The sequence below is a fragment of the Lampris incognitus genome, chromosome 6, assembly GCF_029633865.1.
Source record: "Lampris incognitus isolate fLamInc1 chromosome 6, fLamInc1.hap2, whole genome shotgun sequence".
Taxonomy (NCBI): Eukaryota; Metazoa; Chordata; class Actinopteri; order Lampriformes; family Lampridae; genus Lampris; species Lampris incognitus.
Window position 1 is genome coordinate 399431 of NC_079216.1, and position 19577 is coordinate 419007.

Consider the following 19577-nt stretch of genomic DNA (forward strand, 5'->3'; position numbering starts at 1 on the left):
AGGCTTCCTCTATCCCCACTGCCATTCAATTGTTAAATGGTAAGATAGTATTCATCTGTTGTCTGCAGATCGCTTGTTTCCATGGTCTGTATATTTGAACTCCTTTGGTTCTCCTTGCCTGCTATGTCCTGTTGTTTTTTTTTTGTTATTTTTTTTTTGTCCATCAGTGATGTGTCAATTCTGCCTCGGTGTTGTACGTTTTGTTTTGTTTGAGTTTTATATATACTGGCTGCAAACAAACTTCCCTGTCAGGGACAATAAAGATAGTTTGAGTTGACTTTGAGATCCTTGCTTGTGTTGTATTAACTCTCAGATATATGTCAGTTTGGATAAAAGCGTCTGCTAAATGAAACTGTAACATTGTAAAAAGGCAACAAATGTACTCTAATTAACTCTAGCTAATGGTCATGGCAATTTACAGCATATGAAACCGATCGCTGGTTTCAGCCGTTATGCAGCTGTGCTGTTTATAAGGTTGGGGGATACCTGTAGTCAGTTGAGACTGAGGAAATCACCTGGATGAGTGATAAAACGTTTCTCCCAATAAACCTCATGTCCAGATGAACTAATTCACCTTTCTGGGATTCCCTTACCTGGACTACTGAGCATGCATCAAGACAAAACATGATATGGCTTCTGTTAACTGATTACCCTAAATCACATATACATATAGTGGACTGGAAGCAATAATTTTACTTAATTTCATATGATTAATTAACATATGTGTTTGATGTCTATTTGGGTTTAAATCTGTGCCTTTATTCTTAATCATTATTCAATTATTCCTCTGTTTTTGTTGGATGTGCTGCATAGCTGTCTGGGTTGGGGGTTATTAAAATTTTTTAAAAACAAGTTAATACTACTTTAACGTAAATCTAAACAAAAGTTTATACTACTTGACACCAATAATGTAATCCATCTTATTATTTAATTGTGTTTCAGAGGGTGGTACTCACATGCAGGTCCCAGATGCGGACTTCTCCATCAAGGCACCCAGAGGCCACCAGGCCTGGAATGGTGGGGTGAAAAGTGACACACCAGGGAGTTCTACGGTGACCCACTAGGGAATGCAGGCACTTTCCAGTCTTCACCTCAGTTATATAAATATTATGATTGACATGCGTGGAAGCCATCAGAGTCCTGTGAAAAGTAAATATACAACTGTAAAAAGAATATTCCACCAATATTCTAACAATGATATTCTTCCTTTCTTTACAAATATGCTACTAGTCACTGGCATTGAAGTAAAATGTGATTTTTTATTGGCTCTAGGTATTCACTTAATTTACATGTTAACACTTATTTAGGATATAGAAAACCGGGAAGCAACTGAACTGAAATGTTTCAGCGATCCACATTAAAGCTCTGCACTCATCAGTTGCCCTGCTTTACCAATATTATCAACCACTCACTGGACATCTGTGCCGTTTTCAAATGTGTTAACAGCTGCAACATAGCACAAGTACCCACAACACCTAGGATAAAACAGGGATGGGTATCACTAGGATTTTATCAATACTGGTACCATTATACAGTTAAGGTCAAAATTATTAGTCCCCTTTATGAAATCAAAGAAAACCCTTAACTTTTCCATGGAAATGACCATAACCAAAAGTGTTGATACTTTAATTGCTTTCAAAAGAACAAAGACAAAATCTCCACTAAGCTTGATTAAGATATTTTATTGATGCGCTGAATTGAAACAAGAAAAAACAAAAATGACAAGGCCAAAATTATTAGCCCTCTGACAATTAATAGTCAATAGTATAACCTTTCTGACTCACAACTGACAACAACCTCTTATGGTAGTTCCTAACTAGGCTGGTACATGTCTCTTGAGGGGTTTTTAGCCCATTCTTCCATGACAAATTGTTCCAGCTCATCCAAATTGTGTGGTTTTCTAGCATGGACATTAACCTTGAGCTCACGCCACAGAGACAGGGCTCGAGAATGCGACCAATTTGGTCGCACATGCGACCAAAGTTTTTAAGAGTGCGACTGAAAAAAATTATAGGTCGCACTGGTGAACCCGATGCTGCTCGGGTGAACACTGAAATCTCTTTCGCAAGCGCAGCATCTCTCTGTGTTCTCCTGATGGTATCGTGGTCTAAACCAATAAGAGACAGAGCTCGGGCGGGTCCTTGCCTCTGATTGGCTGGGGTCCTTTTCACTGCTCTAAGTAGTGTCAGTTCAAAAAATGCGAGCGACCTGAGCAGGCTGAGCGCCAGAGAACTTGAACAGGAAAATAATAGCCTATAGGTCTACGCGACAAAACGAGTGAAAATGAAGAGAGGTAGAGCCATTGAAAGTTTTTTCATTAAAAAAACGAAACCTACTTGTACCGATAGTGGCCTGTAGGGGCGCTATACAGCTACTGCCTGTATGTGCAGAGACCTGCAAATAAAGTTCAGTTATAGAAATGGCGACCAAGTGTCTGCGTGCTCAATGATACATGGTACCAGAGTGATGTCAAACTAGCCTACAATGATGAACAACACTCGATCGCCAGAGGAGTTGAAGTTAAGTGGAAATGTCCACGAGAATTGGAAAGCTTTTAAGCAAAGTTTTGAGTTGTACGTGTGTGCAATCGGTCTGGAAGATGCGAGACATGAACGTCGGAAGCTAGCATTGCTTCTCACAGTACGATGCAGTGCTAGCAAAGTTTGAAGAATATTGCACGCCAAAAAAGAACGAGACATATGAACGGCATGTTTTTCGCAACAGAGTACAAGCTGAGTCAGAACCCATTGAACAGTTTGTCACGGACTTGCGTTTGAAAAGCCAGTCGTGCAACTTTGGCACATTGTGTGACTCGCTAATAAGGGATCAGATAGTTATCGGCGTTTTCGACAAGAAAGTGAGAATGCAACTACTCAAAGACTCCGATCTGAGCCTGGAGAAGGCAGTACGGATCTGCCAGGCGTCAGAGAGCCCCAAGATGCAGCTCAAATCATTCGAGCCCAAAGCAGCAGCAGCGGCGGTGGATGCGGTACAGGAGAGGGCCGCTAGCAAGAGGAACAGCAAAGGAAAGTCCCGCGCGCCCAAGTCCACAAAGAACACGGACTGTGACAGATGCGGGGGCAAACACGCTACGAATAACTGCCCCGCTTACGGTGTGGACTGTCGCAAATGCGGAAAGAAGAATCACTACGCCCAGTGCTGCCTGTCAAAGAAGACGGTACAGGTGGTGCAAGGCAGCGACACCGACACAACCGACACAGAAGAGGACGACGAAAAGTTGTTTGTGGGAACTGTGGAGAGTGAGGAGGACAAAAAGGATGAGTGAGTAGCCAATCTGGAAATCAACGGAACGACAATTCCTCTAAAATTGGACACAGGGCCCAGGTGAACATACTGACGATGAAAGACTTTAATAAACTGTACAAGAAGCCAAAAGTGCATGTGAAAAAGGTAAATCTGAGAACGTACAATGATGAACCGATTCCTACAAAAGGGGTATGTAGAGTCACACTGTCAAGGGATGGGCGCTCTGTTAAGGCTATGTTTGTGTTGGTTGAGGGCAATAGACAGCCCATATTAGGTCTGAAATCCTGTGAGAGATTGGGTCTTATCAAAAGAGTGCATGTAATTGACAGGTCTGTAGTGACATCTAGTGGTGCAGCTGACACGGGGGGGATAAGAGAGCAATACAGGGACGTATTCAGGGGTATAGGATGCCTACCTGGGCAGTACAGAATCCAGTTAAAAGCAAATGCAGAACCGGTCGTCCATGCGGCAAGGAAGGTGCCAGTGACCCTTAAAGCTAGGCTGAAAGCAGAACTGCAATCCCTTATAGAAAAGGGCATAGTGAGGAAAATAGAGGAACCAACTGAGTGGGTCAGTTCTCTGGTAATAGTTGAGAAAAAGAATGGTGACTTAAGGCTCTGTATAGACCCAAAAGACCTGAACAAGTGGATCAAAAGAGAACACTACAAACTACCAACTAACTCAGACATCACTAGTGCTATGGCAGGCGCGCGCTTCTTCTCCAAGTTAGACGCATCATCAGGGTTCTACCAGATCGTTCTAGACGAAGACAGCTCCAAACTCTGTACCTTTAACACGCCTTTTGGAAGGCACTGCTTTCTTCGCTTACCGTTTGGGATATGCTCAGCTCCAGAGGTGTTCCACAAAACAGTGCAGCAGCTGTTTGATGGTATGGAGGGTGTGGGTGTGTTTATTGATGACATAGTGGTCTGGGGCAAAACAAAAGAAGAACATGACGAGAGATTACGCGGGGTGCTAGAACAAGCACGTAGATCAAGGCTTAAACTAAACAAGTCGAAATGTGAGTTTGGGATGACAGAGGTTACTTACCTAGGTGAAAAGGTGTCCGCAGAAGGGATACAGCCTGATCCAGAAAAGATAAGGGCGATAATAGAGATGCCAGTGCCAAAAGACAAAACAGACCTGCAAAGAGCGTTAGGGCTAGTCAACTACATGGGGAAGTTTATACCAAATGTGTCTGCTAACACAAAGGCCCTCCGTAGTCTACTGGAAAAGCAAAATGAATGGCAGTGGGAGCACGAACATGCAAACGAGTGGGAGGTGTTAAAGTCCAACCTGATCAAAGAGCCGGTGTTAAAATACTATGATGTTGACAAACCGGTCAAAGTCTCAACTGACGCATCCAAAGAGGGTCTCGGAGCTGTGCTGCTCCAACTACACGGCACACAATGGTCTCCTGTTGCTTACGCATCCCGAACAATGTCACCTGCAGAGCGCAACTATGCGCAAATTGAGAAAGAGACATTAGGCGCAGTTTTCGGATGTGAAAAGTTCCACGAATATATCTATGGCAGGGAAATAATACTAGAGACTGATCACAAGCCACTTATTGCCATTTCCAGAAAGCCACTGGGGGATGCACCGCCGCGCATCCAGCGTCTTATGTTACGTCTACAGAAGTACCACATGACATTCGAGTTTAGTCCGGGAAAGTACTTAGTAGTGGCAGACGCTCTCAGCAGAGCGAGTTTGAGGGGCACGGCCTCGAGCAGCACCGAGCAGGAGGTGCAAATCCACATGGACTGCGTGAAAGGCCAGCTGCCTGCATCAAACGAGAAATGGGCCCAGCTCACGCAGGAAACGGCAAGCGACAGAGAGTTGCAGGATGTCATAGCAGCCATCCTCTCACCCGGAGATGAGGCCAGGATACTGCAAAGTCCGTATCGCCACACCAGAGAAGAGCTGTCAGTGATCGACGGGGTACTCCTAAAAAGTAAAAAAATAGTAGTTCCCAGCTCCATGAGATCAGAGATGGCTAAGTTACCACATGAGGGCCATTTAGGAATCGAGAAAAGCAAGAGGCGGGCTCGTGATGTACTGTTTTGGCCATACATGAACAGCGATATTGAGACTCTAGTACAACGATGTGAGATATGCCAACAGCATAGGTATATGCAGCCTAGAGAGCCGCTTCTGCCTCATAGCAAACCGACCGAGCCATGGAGAAAAGTAGGTGCAGACCTATTTCAGCTGAAAGGGAGAGACTATTTAATCATAGTTGACTACCATTCAAACTATCCGGAATATGCGCTGTTGTCTGATACTACAGCAAAGCAAGGCATGGTATTCCAGAAACCTTAGTAAGTGATAACGGGCCGCAGTTTAGTTGTCAGGAGTTCGCAGACTTCGCTAAACAGTATGGATTCAAGCATGTAACCTCAAGCCCACTGTACCCGCAGTCAAATGGTCTAGCGGAAAAGGGAGTGCAAATCGTCAAACGGCTGCTAAAGAAAGCAGCGGAAGTGGGTGAGGACCCGTACCTGGCCGTCCTCAACTACAGAGCTTCACCACTGGAATGTGGCCGCTCGCCAGCAGAGTTGCTGATGAACAGGAAGCTCAAGACAAAGCTGCCGTCGGCGGAGCACCTGCTCCAGCGCGCTGACCACCGCACACAGAGAGAGCACAGGTCCAAACATGCCTATGACAAAAGAGCACGGCCCTTGAGACCTCTGGAACGAGAGGACCTAGTGAGAGTCAGATGCGATGGAAGATGGGGACCAGTCGCACAAGTCCTCAAAGAGACTGCTCCAAGATCATATGAGGTACTTACCAAGAGCGGCAACACGATCCGCAGGAACTGGAGACACCTGCTGAAGATTCCACGCTCTGAACCACAGCCTATAGAGAATGGCAATGACAGGGCCGCTCCGGGAGAGCAAATAGAAGGGGGGCATACTCAATCAGACACAGACAGCCCTCCTGTCATCGAGTCACCCTCACGTGGGGGGGAGCGGGTTCAGCCACCATCCCCGGGGGTGGAGCGGGTTCAAAGGCCAAGTAGAACCATTGTCAGACCTAGGAGACTTGTAGAGGAGTGCTAATAACACACACAGAGTGGGTTTTTATTTTTAATTTTGTGTTTTATTGCAGCCTTGGAGTTCTGTTCTTGGGGTCATGTTGGGTTCTGGACTCATGTTATTTGTAAATTTATGCTGTATGGTTACAAAGCAGTGTTTAATTTTGTGGGAAAAAAAAAGGGGGAGGTAAAGTGAAGTGTAATAATTGTACTGTTACAGATTGAAGATAATCATCTGTTATTCTTTAAGATCAACTTTATCTTAATCTTTAGAAAAAGGGAAATGTACCGATAGTGGCCTGTAGGGGCGCTATACAGCTACTGCCTGTATGTATGTGCAGAGACCTGCAAACAAAGTTCAGTTATAGAAATGGCGACCAAGTGTGTGCGTGCTCAATGATACACTACTCCTTCAACCAGCCCTACTGTCACTCCATCCATCTCATCTACCGAGAGTAGGCCTACATCCAGCCAAGACACGGAGCCCTCGGCCTCGGTGATGGTCCCTGGGAGAATGCCAAGCCCCGGTCCTTCCGTGATAACATCAGACTCGGAACCAGAGGAGACAACCGAGTCTGAGATAGAGCCCGGCCCGGAGAGTCAAATCAAAAAGCCCAAAATATATTCTTTCAGGCGTGACTGGTTAAAACAATTTCCCTGGCTGAGGTACGACAAAGAACGGAAGGCAATGCACTGCGTTTCCTGTCGGAAGGGTGGTCAGAGTATGGCCGGTAATAGTGCATTCGTCGGAGAGTCGACAACGTTTCGGATCGAGACATTAAAAAAGCATAACTTGTCCAAAAAGCATACTACATGCCGTGACAAGTGTGTAAATACAGTGGCCCCTCTCCCAGCTGCAGTTCAGCGTCAGGCTGTATTGATCAGGTCCTCGGAGGAATCAGAAAGGATCATAAAATTCAATGTTGCATACACATTGCCAAGGAGGAAATGCCGTTCACAAAATTTAAGTCAGAGATCATTCTAATGAAGAAAAACTGCTTAAATGTCAACCCAACCAACAGCAATGACAAGGCATGCGCGCAATGTATTGGTGTAATAGCCGACACACTGAAAAATAGGACAGCTGCGGACGTTGGAAACGCCACGTATATGTCATTTATGATTGACAGCGACACAGACGTCTCTACAAAGGAGTGCGTGATTATCTACAGCCGCATTTTGCGGAAAGGGAGGCCAGTGTTTTATTTTACTTGAAATGTTTAAATCTAACATGTTCAATTTCAGTTCATTGAAGCACTTTAAGCACAAACACTAATATTTGGAAATGTTTAAATGTTTTAAATGTTCAATTTAAGCTCAGTGTAGCACTTTAAACACTTTGTTTTTCTTTATATATTCTTCATATATATATATATTCTTTATATATTGGGTTTAAAATAAAGACAAGCTTTTTCTACACCTTATTGTTTTAAAAAATCATTCACATTATATGACAGAAGAGCGATAAAAAGGAGACCTTTTGGTGTTAAAGGCGACGCAATGAAAAATGTGGGTGCACCTAAATTTTGTGCTGGTGTACCTAAAAAAAAAAGTTAGGTGCACCAGTGCAACCAATGCAAAAAGTTAGTGTAGAGCCCTGAGAGAGATCTGGGCTCTGAGAGGGCCACTCCAGGACCTTGGTTTTGGTGTCCTTCAAAAAGTTTTGGACCAACTTGGATGTATGCTTCAGGTCATTGTCTTGCTGGAAGACCCAGCAGTGACCTAAAGCTAGACTGGCAGCAGAGTTCTTTCCATTATCCTTCAAAATGCCAACATAATCTTCTTCATGATCCCATGCACCCCAACAAGGTTCCCTGTGCCTGAAGCAGCAAAACAGCCCCACAGCATTATGCTCCCACCACCATGTTTAACTGGGGCAACTGTGTTTTTAGGGTTGAAGGCCTCTCCCTTCCTTCACCAAATAAAAGCAACATCCATGTGCCCAAACAGCTCAAGTTTAGTCTCATCAGACCAAAAGACAGACTTTCAAAACTCATGCCCATGTTTCAAATGTTCACGGGCAAACTTCAGTCTGGCTTTGATGTGCCGCTGTGTGAGCAATGGAGTTTTTCTTGGATGATGACCTCGAAGCCCACCACGATGAAGAGCCCTCACAACAGTCTTCCTTGAAACATCAAGTTCAGAAGAGGCCAGTTCAGCAACAATCATCTTGGCAGAGATCCGTGGATTGTTGTTGACATCTCTGACTATTTTCCTCTCCAAAGTTTTTGAAATTTTGCACTTTCGGCCACACCAGGTTTGTTTCTAACAGAATTTGTCTCCTTGTGCTTTGCAATGATGCAACGCACAGCTGTCCTAGACAGTGTGAAACGCTTGGAAATGGCAGTATAGCCTTCCCCCTTAAGATGAGCATCCACTATCTTCTTTCTCAGTTCCAGACTGGTTTCTTTACTTTTTGGCATAATGAAATTACTTCTTACCAAGAATTTAAGAGTAGTCCCTCTCAATCAAGTGTTCAAGTGCCACTAGCTGTGTTCATTGGAATCCCTTAAGTAAAGTTCAATGCTGATTGATTGCTCAGGTGTGGTTTGAAAGCTGACTGATTGCTCAGGCGTGTTTTGAAAGCAAAAAAAAAAAAAAATCACATGGGGGCTAATAATTTTGACCGCCTCAATTTTCACTAAATTTGGTATAAAGCAAACCTGAAGATTTATTTTACATTCCAAAATGTACCAAATAGGGGCCTTAACATTGATGAATGTTTTACTATGTAAAGTTTTATGAACGATGCAAACATTGGGCAGAATTTTAGGGAAATGTTCCATAGTTCCTTGGAGGCTAATAATTTTGACCTTAACTGTAGGTATTGCTTATCGATGACAATACTCAGTAATCTCTTTTTTTTTTAAACAAGCTGATTAAAGAACTGCTTATTTTTTCCCCCCCTTTTTCTCCTGTACTTGGCCAATTACCCCACCCTTCCAAGCGTCCCGGTCGCTGCTTCACCCCCTCTGCTGGGCCGGGGAGGGCTGCAGACTACCATGTTTCCTCTGATACATGTGGAGTCACCAGCCGCTACTTTTCACCTGACAGTGAGGAGTTTCGCCAGGGGGAGGTAGCATGTGGGAGGATCACGCTATTCCCCCCCAGTTCCCACGTCTCCTGAACAGGTTCCCTGACCGACCAGAGGAGATGCTATTGCAGCGACTGGGACACATACCCACATCCGGCTTCCCACCCGCAGACACGGCCAATTGTGTCTGTAGGGATGCCTGACCAAGCCGGAAGTAACACGGGGATTCGAACCAGGGATCCCCATGTTGGTAGGCAACAGAATAGACCGCCACGCCAACCAGATGCCCCCAACTGCTTATATTTTAACCATTTGTGCAGTGCTGATATTTTTTTTTTTTTTAAAAACAGCTACTGGGGAGGCACAAGCCAATGCATTCTTAGTGCCGGTCCCAAGCCCCAATAAATAGGGAGGGTTGTGCCAGGAAGGGCATCGACATAAAAACTTTGCCAAATCAAATTATGTGGATCAGAACTCAGATTTCCATACTGAATCAGTCGAGGCCTGGGTTACCAACAACCATCACCAGTACTGTTGGCCAGCAGGGTGCCGGTGGAAACTATGCTACTGTTGGGCGAAGGAGATCGAGAGGGGGGAAGGCATGTCCAGAGGCAGCAGGAGAGGAGGAAGGGTAAGCATGTAGAGGTGAGAGTTGGAACTTTGAATGTTGGCACTATGACTGGTAGAGGGAGAGAGCTGGCTGATATGATGGAGAGAAGGTAGATATGCTGTGTGTGCAAGAGACCAGGTGGAAGGGGAATAAGGCCAGGAGCATTGGAGGAGGGTTCAAAATCTTCTACCATGGTGACAATGGGAGGAGAAATGGGGTAGGGGTGATTTGGAAGGAAGAGTATGTCAAGAGTGTGTTGGAGGTGAAGAGAGTGTCGGACAAAGTGATGAGTATGAGGCTGGAAACTGAAGGTATATTGATGAATACTATCAGCGCATATGCCCCGCAAGTTGGGTGAGAGATGGAAGAGAAAGAAGAATTCTGGAGTGAGTTGGATGAAGTGGTGGAGAGTGTACCCAAGGAGGAGAGTGGTGATTGGAGCGGACTTCAATGGACATGTTGGTGAAGGCAACAGAGGCGATGAGGAGGTGATGGGTAGGTATGGTGTCAAGGAGAGGAATGTGGAAGGACAGATGGTGGTAGATTTTGCGAAAAGGATGGAAACGGCTGTGGCGAATACATATTTCAAGAAGAGGGAGGAACACAGGGTGAAGTATAAGACTGGAGGAAAGTGCACACAGGTGGTCTATATCTTATGCAGGCGGCACGATCTGACAGAGATTTGAGACTGCAAGGTGGTGACAGGGGAGAACGTAGCTAGGCAGCACTGGATGGTGGTCTGTAGGATGACTTTGCAGACCAAGAAGAGGAAGAGAGTGAAGGCAGAGCCAAGGATCAAATGGGGGACGTTGAAGAGGAAAGACTGTTGTGTGGAGTTCAGGTAGGAGGTAAGACAGACACTGGGTGGTAGTGAAGAGTTGCCAGATGGCTGGGCAACCACTGCAGAAATAATGAGGGAGACAGCAAGGAAGGTACTTGGTGTGTCATCAGGACAGAGGAAGGAAGACAAGGAGACTTGGTGGTGGAAGGAGGGAGTACAGCAAATTATATAGAGGAAGAGGTCGGCAAAGAAGAAGTGGGATAGTCAGAGAGATGAAGAAAGTGGACAGGAGTACAAGGAGATGCAGCGTAAAGCAAAGAGAGAGGTGGCAAAGGAAAAGGAAAAGGGATATGGGGAGTTGTATGAGAGGTTAGACACTAAGGAAGGAGAAAAGGACTTGTATCGACTGGCTAGACAGAGGGACCGAGCTGGCAAGGATGTGTGCAGCAGGTCAGGGCGATCAAGGATAGAGATGGAAATGCTGACAAGCAAGGCGAGTGTGCTGAGAAGGTGGAAGGAGTACTTTGAGGGGTTGATGAATGAAGAAAATGAGAGAGAGAGAGAGAGAGAGAGAGAGAGAGAAAGAGAGAGAGAGAGAGAGAGAGAGAGAGAGAGAGAGAGAGAGAGAGAGAGAGAGAGAGAGAGAGAGAAGGTTGGATGATGTGGGGATAGTGAATCAGGAAGTGCTGTGGATTAGCAAGGAGGAAGCGAGGGCACCTATGAAGAGGATGAAGAGTGGAAGGGCGGTTGGTCCAGATGACATACAGTGCCTTGCAAAAGTATTCAACCCCCTTGACAGTCATCACTAATTTCTGCATTATAAAAGACACTCACATCTGTTCCTGAACAATATTATTATTGTGAACCCATACGCTCTAACAGCATGTTTCCAAAGCCAAAATAAGTTATGTTTTGCTGACTTTTATTAATAAATTAAATACTAAAATATAGTGCTTGCATAAGTATTCAACCCCTTGGGCTCTGAAAGCTCCAAGTTCACACAAATGGCAAATTATTCCTAAAACAAACTCAGGCAAATGCAACTGGACATAATTAGTCTGCACCTGTAAGATATTAAAGTAATGGTCTCGTTTATGGGGATAAAAAGCACTCTGTGGGGCATCCGGGTAGCATAGCAGTCTATTCCTTTGCCTACCAACACGGGGATCACCAGGTCAAATCCCCGCGTTACCTCCGGCTTGGTGGGGCATCTCTACAGTCACAACTGACCGTGTCCGCGGGTGGGAAGTCAGATGAGAGTATGTGTCCTGGTCGCTGCACTAGCACCTCCTCTGGTCAGTCGGGGCATCTGTTTGGGAAGGAGGGGAACTGGGGGGAATAGCATGATCCTCCCCTGTGCTACGTCCCTCTCGCGAAACTCATCACTGTCAGATGAAAAGAAGCGGCTGGCAACTCCACATGTATCGGAGGAGGCATGTGGTAGTCTGCGGCCCTCCCGAATGTGCAAAGCTTGAACACACTTACCCCAAGAGAATCATGGCTGTTACTGCAGCAAACGGGTACTCTACAAAGTATTGATATGTGGGGGTTGATATGCATACAGGATTACGGCTTCCAGCGCCACTGCTAGGCCTAATGTATTTGGAACGTATGCGATGTGCAGACCAAACATGGAACAAGCGTGTCCCTCCCTCATCCTCTGGAGATGAGCTCCATGTGAGAATCAGCATCTCTCACTCTGTTCAATATGTCCCAAAACTTAGGCACGCAGTAAAACATCTTTCAGATAACCCGTTAACGTGAAATACAGTATCTTGACTTAAAACATGTTCAAATTTCACTACTGGGTGCCTAAAAATGAAGTGATTCAAACTGAAGCTGTGGCAAAGTTGCATGTCACCTGAATAAGTGTAATGAACTCATTTCTTGATGAATGACCTAAGAGTCAAGGATGTAATTAGTCCTTCTAAGTTGACCATCCTCAATTAAAGCCAGTATTTGTATGCACAGCTGAAGCTACACATGCATATCAAACACGAAGAAAGCTCCCAGCATCAGTACGTACTGTCTTCTGTATTTCAAGTCGCCACTAAATCCACATATCACATGTTGAAAAAAGTGTCCGTTCATAATGAACTCAGTTAATAACTCAGTCAACATCCAGCATCTTAATGTTTTTTGAGAATTCCCAAATCAGATGAACACATTTGCAGGTTAGTATTTGGGACTCTTCATTAGATCTGAGAGGTTAAAAGCGCTCCTCACCTATCAGGGCTGAAAGCCAGCAGGAATGTTGATCGAGGGCTGTCTGGTAACTCCACTTTCTGTTACAAGCATAAAACAAACAACAGAGAAAAGATGCATGAATTCTAACCTCTACATAACAACACCACCAACAATAGTACCCTGTATATAATACTAATAACAGTAACAATAATAACAATAGTACCCTGTATATAATACCAATAACAGTAACAATGATAACAATAAAAATAGTAACCTGTATATAATACCAATAACAGTAACAATAATAACAATAGTATCCTGTATATAATACCAGTAACAGTAACAATAATAACAATAACAATAGTAACCTGTATATAATACCAATAACAGTAACAATAATAACAATAACAATCGTTGCCTGTATATAATACCAATAACAGCAACAGTAATAACAATAATCCAAAGGAGTTGAATCAAGTGCAACTGGACTTGGTATATATCTGTGAAGACGTTTCGCCTCTCATCCAAGAGGCTTCCTCAGTTCGTGAGGCTTCCTGAGGCTTCCTCAGTTCGTGCCTTTCTGACTGAGGAAGCCTCTTGGATGAGAGGCGAAACGTCTTCACGGATATATACCAAGTCCAGTTGCACTTGATTCAACTCCTTTGGATAACCATGACCTGGATGAATGAGAACATTCACAGACAAGAATAACAATAACAATAGTTGCCTGTATATAATAAGAATAACAGTAAGAGTAATAAATAATAAATAATCAGAATCAGAATACTTTATTTATCCCCGAGGGGAAATTGAGTAGTAATAACAACAACAACAACAACAACAATAATAATAATAATAATAATAATAAATAATAACAATAATAAAGCATCTGGATGGCCCCAGAACATGTCTGACTGTATCTGATATTACTGACCAAGATTTACCTGTGATGACTTCTAGGCTATATCAGAAAAGATCCTTGGGCAGAGAATACTCCCAGTACCAGAACCAGTGACTTGGGAAGGGGTTAGTTTTAGAAAGCAGAGGTTCGGGTTAGTGCTAGGAGACCCAGTACCAGTGGATAGAAAGTGGTTTTAGTCTTATGCAGTCCAGTAACAGCGAACAGAAGTTAGTTTTAGTGTTACAAGTACCAGTGGAGAAAGTTAAGGTTTGCGATTCCAGAAACATTCCATTTAGAACGTCTTGATGCATGCTCAATAATCCAGGTAAGAAACCCAACGAATGTTGAATCAGTTCATCTGGACACAACGTTTATTGATTGATACGTTTCATCATCATCTAAGTGACCTCTTCAGTCTAAACTGACTGCAGGTACCCCACCCTTATAAACAATACAGTGGCACAATGACCCAAACCAAAAACCAGTTTCATATGCAAATATGGGTGTGATCATTGCCTAGCGTTTCAATGCCATGTGTACTATTCACAGAGGGCTTGGGAATTTACTTCACGTACTTCACATACAGGGGGCAGCACTATAGGCAGAGGCATGGGTGTGGTATGGGTTCCCAGTCTCGCCTGTAGTGGCCAACTTGTATATGGAGGAAGTGGAAAAGAGGCTCTGATGGCCTATCCAGGGACAACACCTAGCCAGTGGTTCAGATTTGTGGACGACACCTGGGTTAAAATTAGATCTCAGGATGTAGCACATTTCACCAACCACATTAACTCTGTGGACACCACATCAAGTTCACCAGGGAGGATGTGGAACATGACAGGTTAGTCTTCTTACACTGTGAAATTACAACTGGTGATGGGAGACATTTGACTGTTGATGTTTACCATAAACCAACACATACTGATCAGTACTTAAGGTTTGACTCTCATCATCCACTGGAGCACAAACTAGGAGTCATCAGGACGCTGGACCACCGAGCTGACAACGTCCCCACCGACACAGTGGCCGGGGAAGGGGAGACATCCCACATTAAACAGGCCCTGGTTAAGTGTGGCTATCCTAACTTGGTGTTTGTCAAAGCCAGGAAGACACCCAAACAGTGCACCAGCCAGTGTGTATTTTCCAAACACCGCATCTCAGTTGCTTTCAAACCCCAAAACACACTGTCAGAAATTGGTCCACCCCAAGGATCAGGTCTCCCGGCACAAACACAGCAATATAATGTACGCTGTTAAATGCCAGGGGGATTGCCATGATGTACAATGGGGAAACCGTTGAGGAAACGAGACAGATGCTGGCCAAGAGGATGTCACAACACAGGAGAGCTAACACGTCAAGCCAGGACTCCACAGTCTACACCATCTACAGGCCAGTGGCCACTCTTTCAAGGATGAAGATGTGCACATACTTGATAGGGAGGAACGCTGGTTTGAATGGGGAGTCAAAGAGAACATCTATGTGAAGAGGGAACAACCATACCTGAACTGGGGGGGGGGGCTAAGAGTACATCTGTTACCATCTTTCAATGCTGTGATTGAACATTCCCAAATCCTCTCTGAATAGTACACATGGCCATTGTAACTGTAGGTAATGGTCACACCCATATTTGTATATGAAACTTGTGGTTGGTTTGGGTCGCTATTATAAGGGTGGGGACACCTGCAGTCAGGTGAGACTGAAGAAGTCACTTAGATGATGATGAAACGTATCCGTCAATAAAAGTTGTATCCAGATGAACAGATTCAACCTTCTTTGATTCCATTTAGAACTTGCTGTGGAGAAGTTTCTAAAGTTAACTAATATATTAATTACACTTAGAGTACACTAATATTAACAATATGAACTACATATATGCTCACTTCTCAAGCGGAATGACCCAACTTTTCTCTTGTAACAAATCATTGTGTTATCCATCTGGACTGTGGAGTCAGTTTACATAATACTGTCATCTTTAACTGGAGATAACCTCTAGTCTCTGTATACCACTGTTGAGAGATTTTTTTGACCAGGTAGGGTGAACACTGGTGCAGCGGGAAACACACACATGTTGGAAAATCCAGAAGGGAAAACAAGACTGAAATGATATACTAGTATGACGATGTCTTGATGCAAGCTCAATAATCCAAAGGAAATCTCAGAAGGTTGAATCAGTTCATCAGGACACAACGTTTAGTGGGAGAAATGTTTCATCACTCATCTATGTGACTGTCAGTCTCAGCTGACTGCAGGTATCCGCAATCTTACAAACAGCACAGTTGCATAACGCCTGAAACAAACGATCGGTTTCATATGCAAATTGTCGTGACCATTAATTAGAGTTACAATGGTCATGTGTACTATTCACAGACAATTGGGGAATAGTTGCAATCACAGCACTGTAAGATGGCGACAGACATACTCTTAGCCCCCCCCCCCCCGCTTCAACGATGTAGACCGTGGAGTCTGTGAATCTACAGGCCAGTAGCCACTCCTTCAAGGATGAGGATGTATGTGGACCTCCTTGATAGAGAGGAACGCTGGTTTGAGCGGAAAGTCTAAGAGGCCATCTATGTGAAGAGGGAACGACCGGGGGGGGGGGGGGGGGGTCTAATGCCCCTTTTCCACTACATGGTACTGGCTACACTTGACTCGATTCAGAGTGTTGTTTTCCATTACTGTAACAGTACCCCCTCAGCGTAGCTGATCTGCACCGATCTTGATACCCACTCCATTTTTTTGGACCCTCGACAAAGGTGGTACCAGAAAAGTGATAACAGTTACCAAAATGACAGTACTTTCCAGTAATGGAAAACAAAAAAGCCGAGTCGAGTTGAGCCAGTACCATGTAGTGGAAAAGGGGCATAAGAGTACATCTGGTGCCATGTTACAATGTTGTGTTTGCAACTATTCCCTAGTCCTCTGTGAATGGTACACATGGCCATTGTAACTCTAGTTAAATGGTGTCTTGATGCATGCCCAATAAGCCAGCTAAGAAAATCCAAGAAGGTGGAATCAGTTCAGCTGGATACAATGTTTATTGACAGATAAAACAAAAATTCTGTCAATAAACGTTTTATCCAGATGAACTGATTCAACCTTCTTCCATCTAGTTAATGGTCATGGCAATTTGCATATGAAACCAATCATTGGTTGCGGTTGTTATACAACTTTGCTGTTTATAAGGGTGGAGATACCTGCAGTCAGTTGAGACTGACGAAGTCACTTGGATGAGTGACGAAACGTTTCTCCCGCTAAACGTTGTGTCCAAATGAACTGACTCAACTTTCTGAGATATGGTGACACTTCAGCTAGACAGACAATCAACATAGCTGTACAAGTGTTCCCATACAGTTTGATGTAGTTTGTAATACAATAGCCTGCCTGCATTAGCTTTGGTCCTAGGATCCCATTTTACAAGTTTGGGAACTGTTTACTGCCGAGCTGACGACATATGAGCCACAATGGCTGCTACACCTTGTCTGTAGTTGCAGAAAACCAGTTGCAACAGGTCCGCCTCTGCCTCCTACATCCAATTATATCACAACATTGTTCTACTGGAATCTTAATTGCCTGTCCAACAGAATCACATCGTCATCACATCTCAAACAGATGAAATAACTCTAATAGAGAAAAGTCACACATTGTAGCTTTACCTCTCTTCAAAAATATTTCCCCCAAATTGCATCAAGACTTCAGTAGAATACATTTAATAAATACAATATCTAAACAGTCACACATCCAGACTATTGATATTTACCTGACTCTGCCATTTCATCCAGCGGACTTTCTCCTCCACCAACTGCTGCAGTAGCCGCTGGGAGCTGCAAGTCTGACAGCCTCTCTCTCGGCTGGACAGGATTCGTACTGAGTTCCTCTGGCGGGACGCCATGCTGCTAAGCCCACTGCTTTTTGGCTGGGGAATGCTAAGTCCCTCTACTGCCACACAATGGCCATCTAGAGTCTAAGCTGGGAGGACATGTAAGAGAGAGTGGAGCGGTCATTTAGATAAACAAAAGTTATTGGAAGAGAAGAAACACTATAGTCAGCTATGGAAAAGTTAGTTGATCAAACTGACACTGTAGGAAGCACCATTCTTTATGCATGCTACTACTGTGGTGTTCAGCTAGGACTTCCATCTCTAGATGCAAGTGATTCCTAGGCCTAGACTGGAACCATGGAAGAGATTTGACAGAAATACAAACTGCAAATCTGAAACGTCTAAGATGATGCATGCTTGGCTCTAAAATTCAATCTTATCCCAAGCGCCATTTGGGCCTAACTTAACTTAAGTGTATAAGGATATCTTTACATTCTAATTAGGTTGGTGTTGAGGACTCAGGTTTAAATTAGACAACCTTACTTAAAACTGACGTGAGTTTCCCCAACAGCAGACAGTTGTCCTTGAGCAAGGCAATACAAAATAAATAAATAATAATAGGCACATCCATGTAACCTTGGTTGGTTGTAATCCTAATCAAAGAATTATTCAACTAGTTATGAATACACAAAATGGTAATGCTTAATATTGTGAATGTTTGTATGACCAATAAAATGCCAGATCCCAAAATATCAAGTTTCAATACCTAACTTTATTACCAATTTTTCAACATGACCAAATTTTATCTGCTTTCAATCAACCATCTATTAAAAACATATATTGTATGAATCACTTACAGCTAGTCATAATTTTAAAATACCTTCATTTTATAATCTGCTTTTTAAAATGTATTATATCATCACAATATGGATAGTAAAGTATATTACAAAACTGTCATATTTTTCATCATGTCCCCCATCTCTAATCTGACCATTACCAGAGCTTGGTCAACATTTAACTACTAGTGTCATGAATACCGATTACTACTAACATTAATCACCAAGGTGATTTTCCAATTAGTAATATCAAACCCAGATACTAACAAATATAGTAATGATAACAATAATATAAATAAAATAGTAAAATAATATGTAGAACAGCTAGCCCGAAGCTTAACACAGCAAACAAGCACTCTACGGTGGTGGAGAGAGGTATGTGACATTATCTAGCCATCCCTCTGAAGTTCCACTACATCTTGCACGTAAGTGAAATATATCTTATTTGTTAAATCCGTCTTCTTCTCAACTCGTCGTTCAACCCGCTCTAAGACAGCTAACCCAGCACTGTGTGTAGCGTAGCTAGCTCGTCATCTGAAAAGTCAACAACGGCACATCTGACACACGTCAACAACTGGACAACGGACATGTTTTCCAACACACTGCTCTAAGAAATATTGCCCACCTTCCTTCCACGTCTCTTTCTTCACATGTTGCATGCTAGGCGCAGCTACTGGGCAAACTTACGTTAGCTAGCTATGGCTATATTAGCTGTTAGCTAGCCTCGTCAAAAACGGAAAATGTAGCTGCTTGCACATCAGTGAATATTCTGTTGTATCTAAAGACGAGCCTCCTCCGAACCCAAAATGGACAACATTCGTATTATTCAAACAAAAGGCGACGAAAATGTTTCATAAGGCATTTAGCAGAAGGGTCGGTAGCTGTAGGTGCCCACCAGCGTACTGCGTAACTAGCTATCTAGCGTAGCTAACATCTGCAGGAAGCGGCAGAGGGAGGCATGCTAACAGATCGCGGATCACAATTAATCGAACACAGAGGCAAGCATGCTGGCCGATCGCAGATCCCAACTAATCGAGCCCAGAGTGCCTATTGGTTGATGCTAGGTCCCACAAAGTGAAGGTAGAGGGGCGGTACCCGAGGTTAGAGAGT

General features: G+C 43.8%; 1 protein-coding gene across 1 annotated transcript in view; it reads right to left on the reverse strand.

Moving 5' to 3' along the window:
• ambra1b (autophagy/beclin-1 regulator 1b) overlaps positions 1–19374 on the reverse strand; it is a 133171-nt gene extending 113797 nt beyond the window's left edge. Inside the window, exons 1-4 of the mRNA XM_056281843.1 lie at positions 19093–19374; positions 17572–17780; positions 12956–13014; positions 957–1140 (exon numbers count right to left, since the gene is read on the reverse strand). Of these exons, the coding sequence (XP_056137818.1) occupies positions 957–1140; positions 12956–13014; positions 17572–17703 (375 nt within the window). The 5' untranslated portion in view covers positions 17704–17780; positions 19093–19374. The remainder of the gene's footprint in view (positions 1–956; positions 1141–12955; positions 13015–17571; positions 17781–19092) is intronic.
• Between the last annotated feature and the right edge of the window lie 203 nt (positions 19375–19577).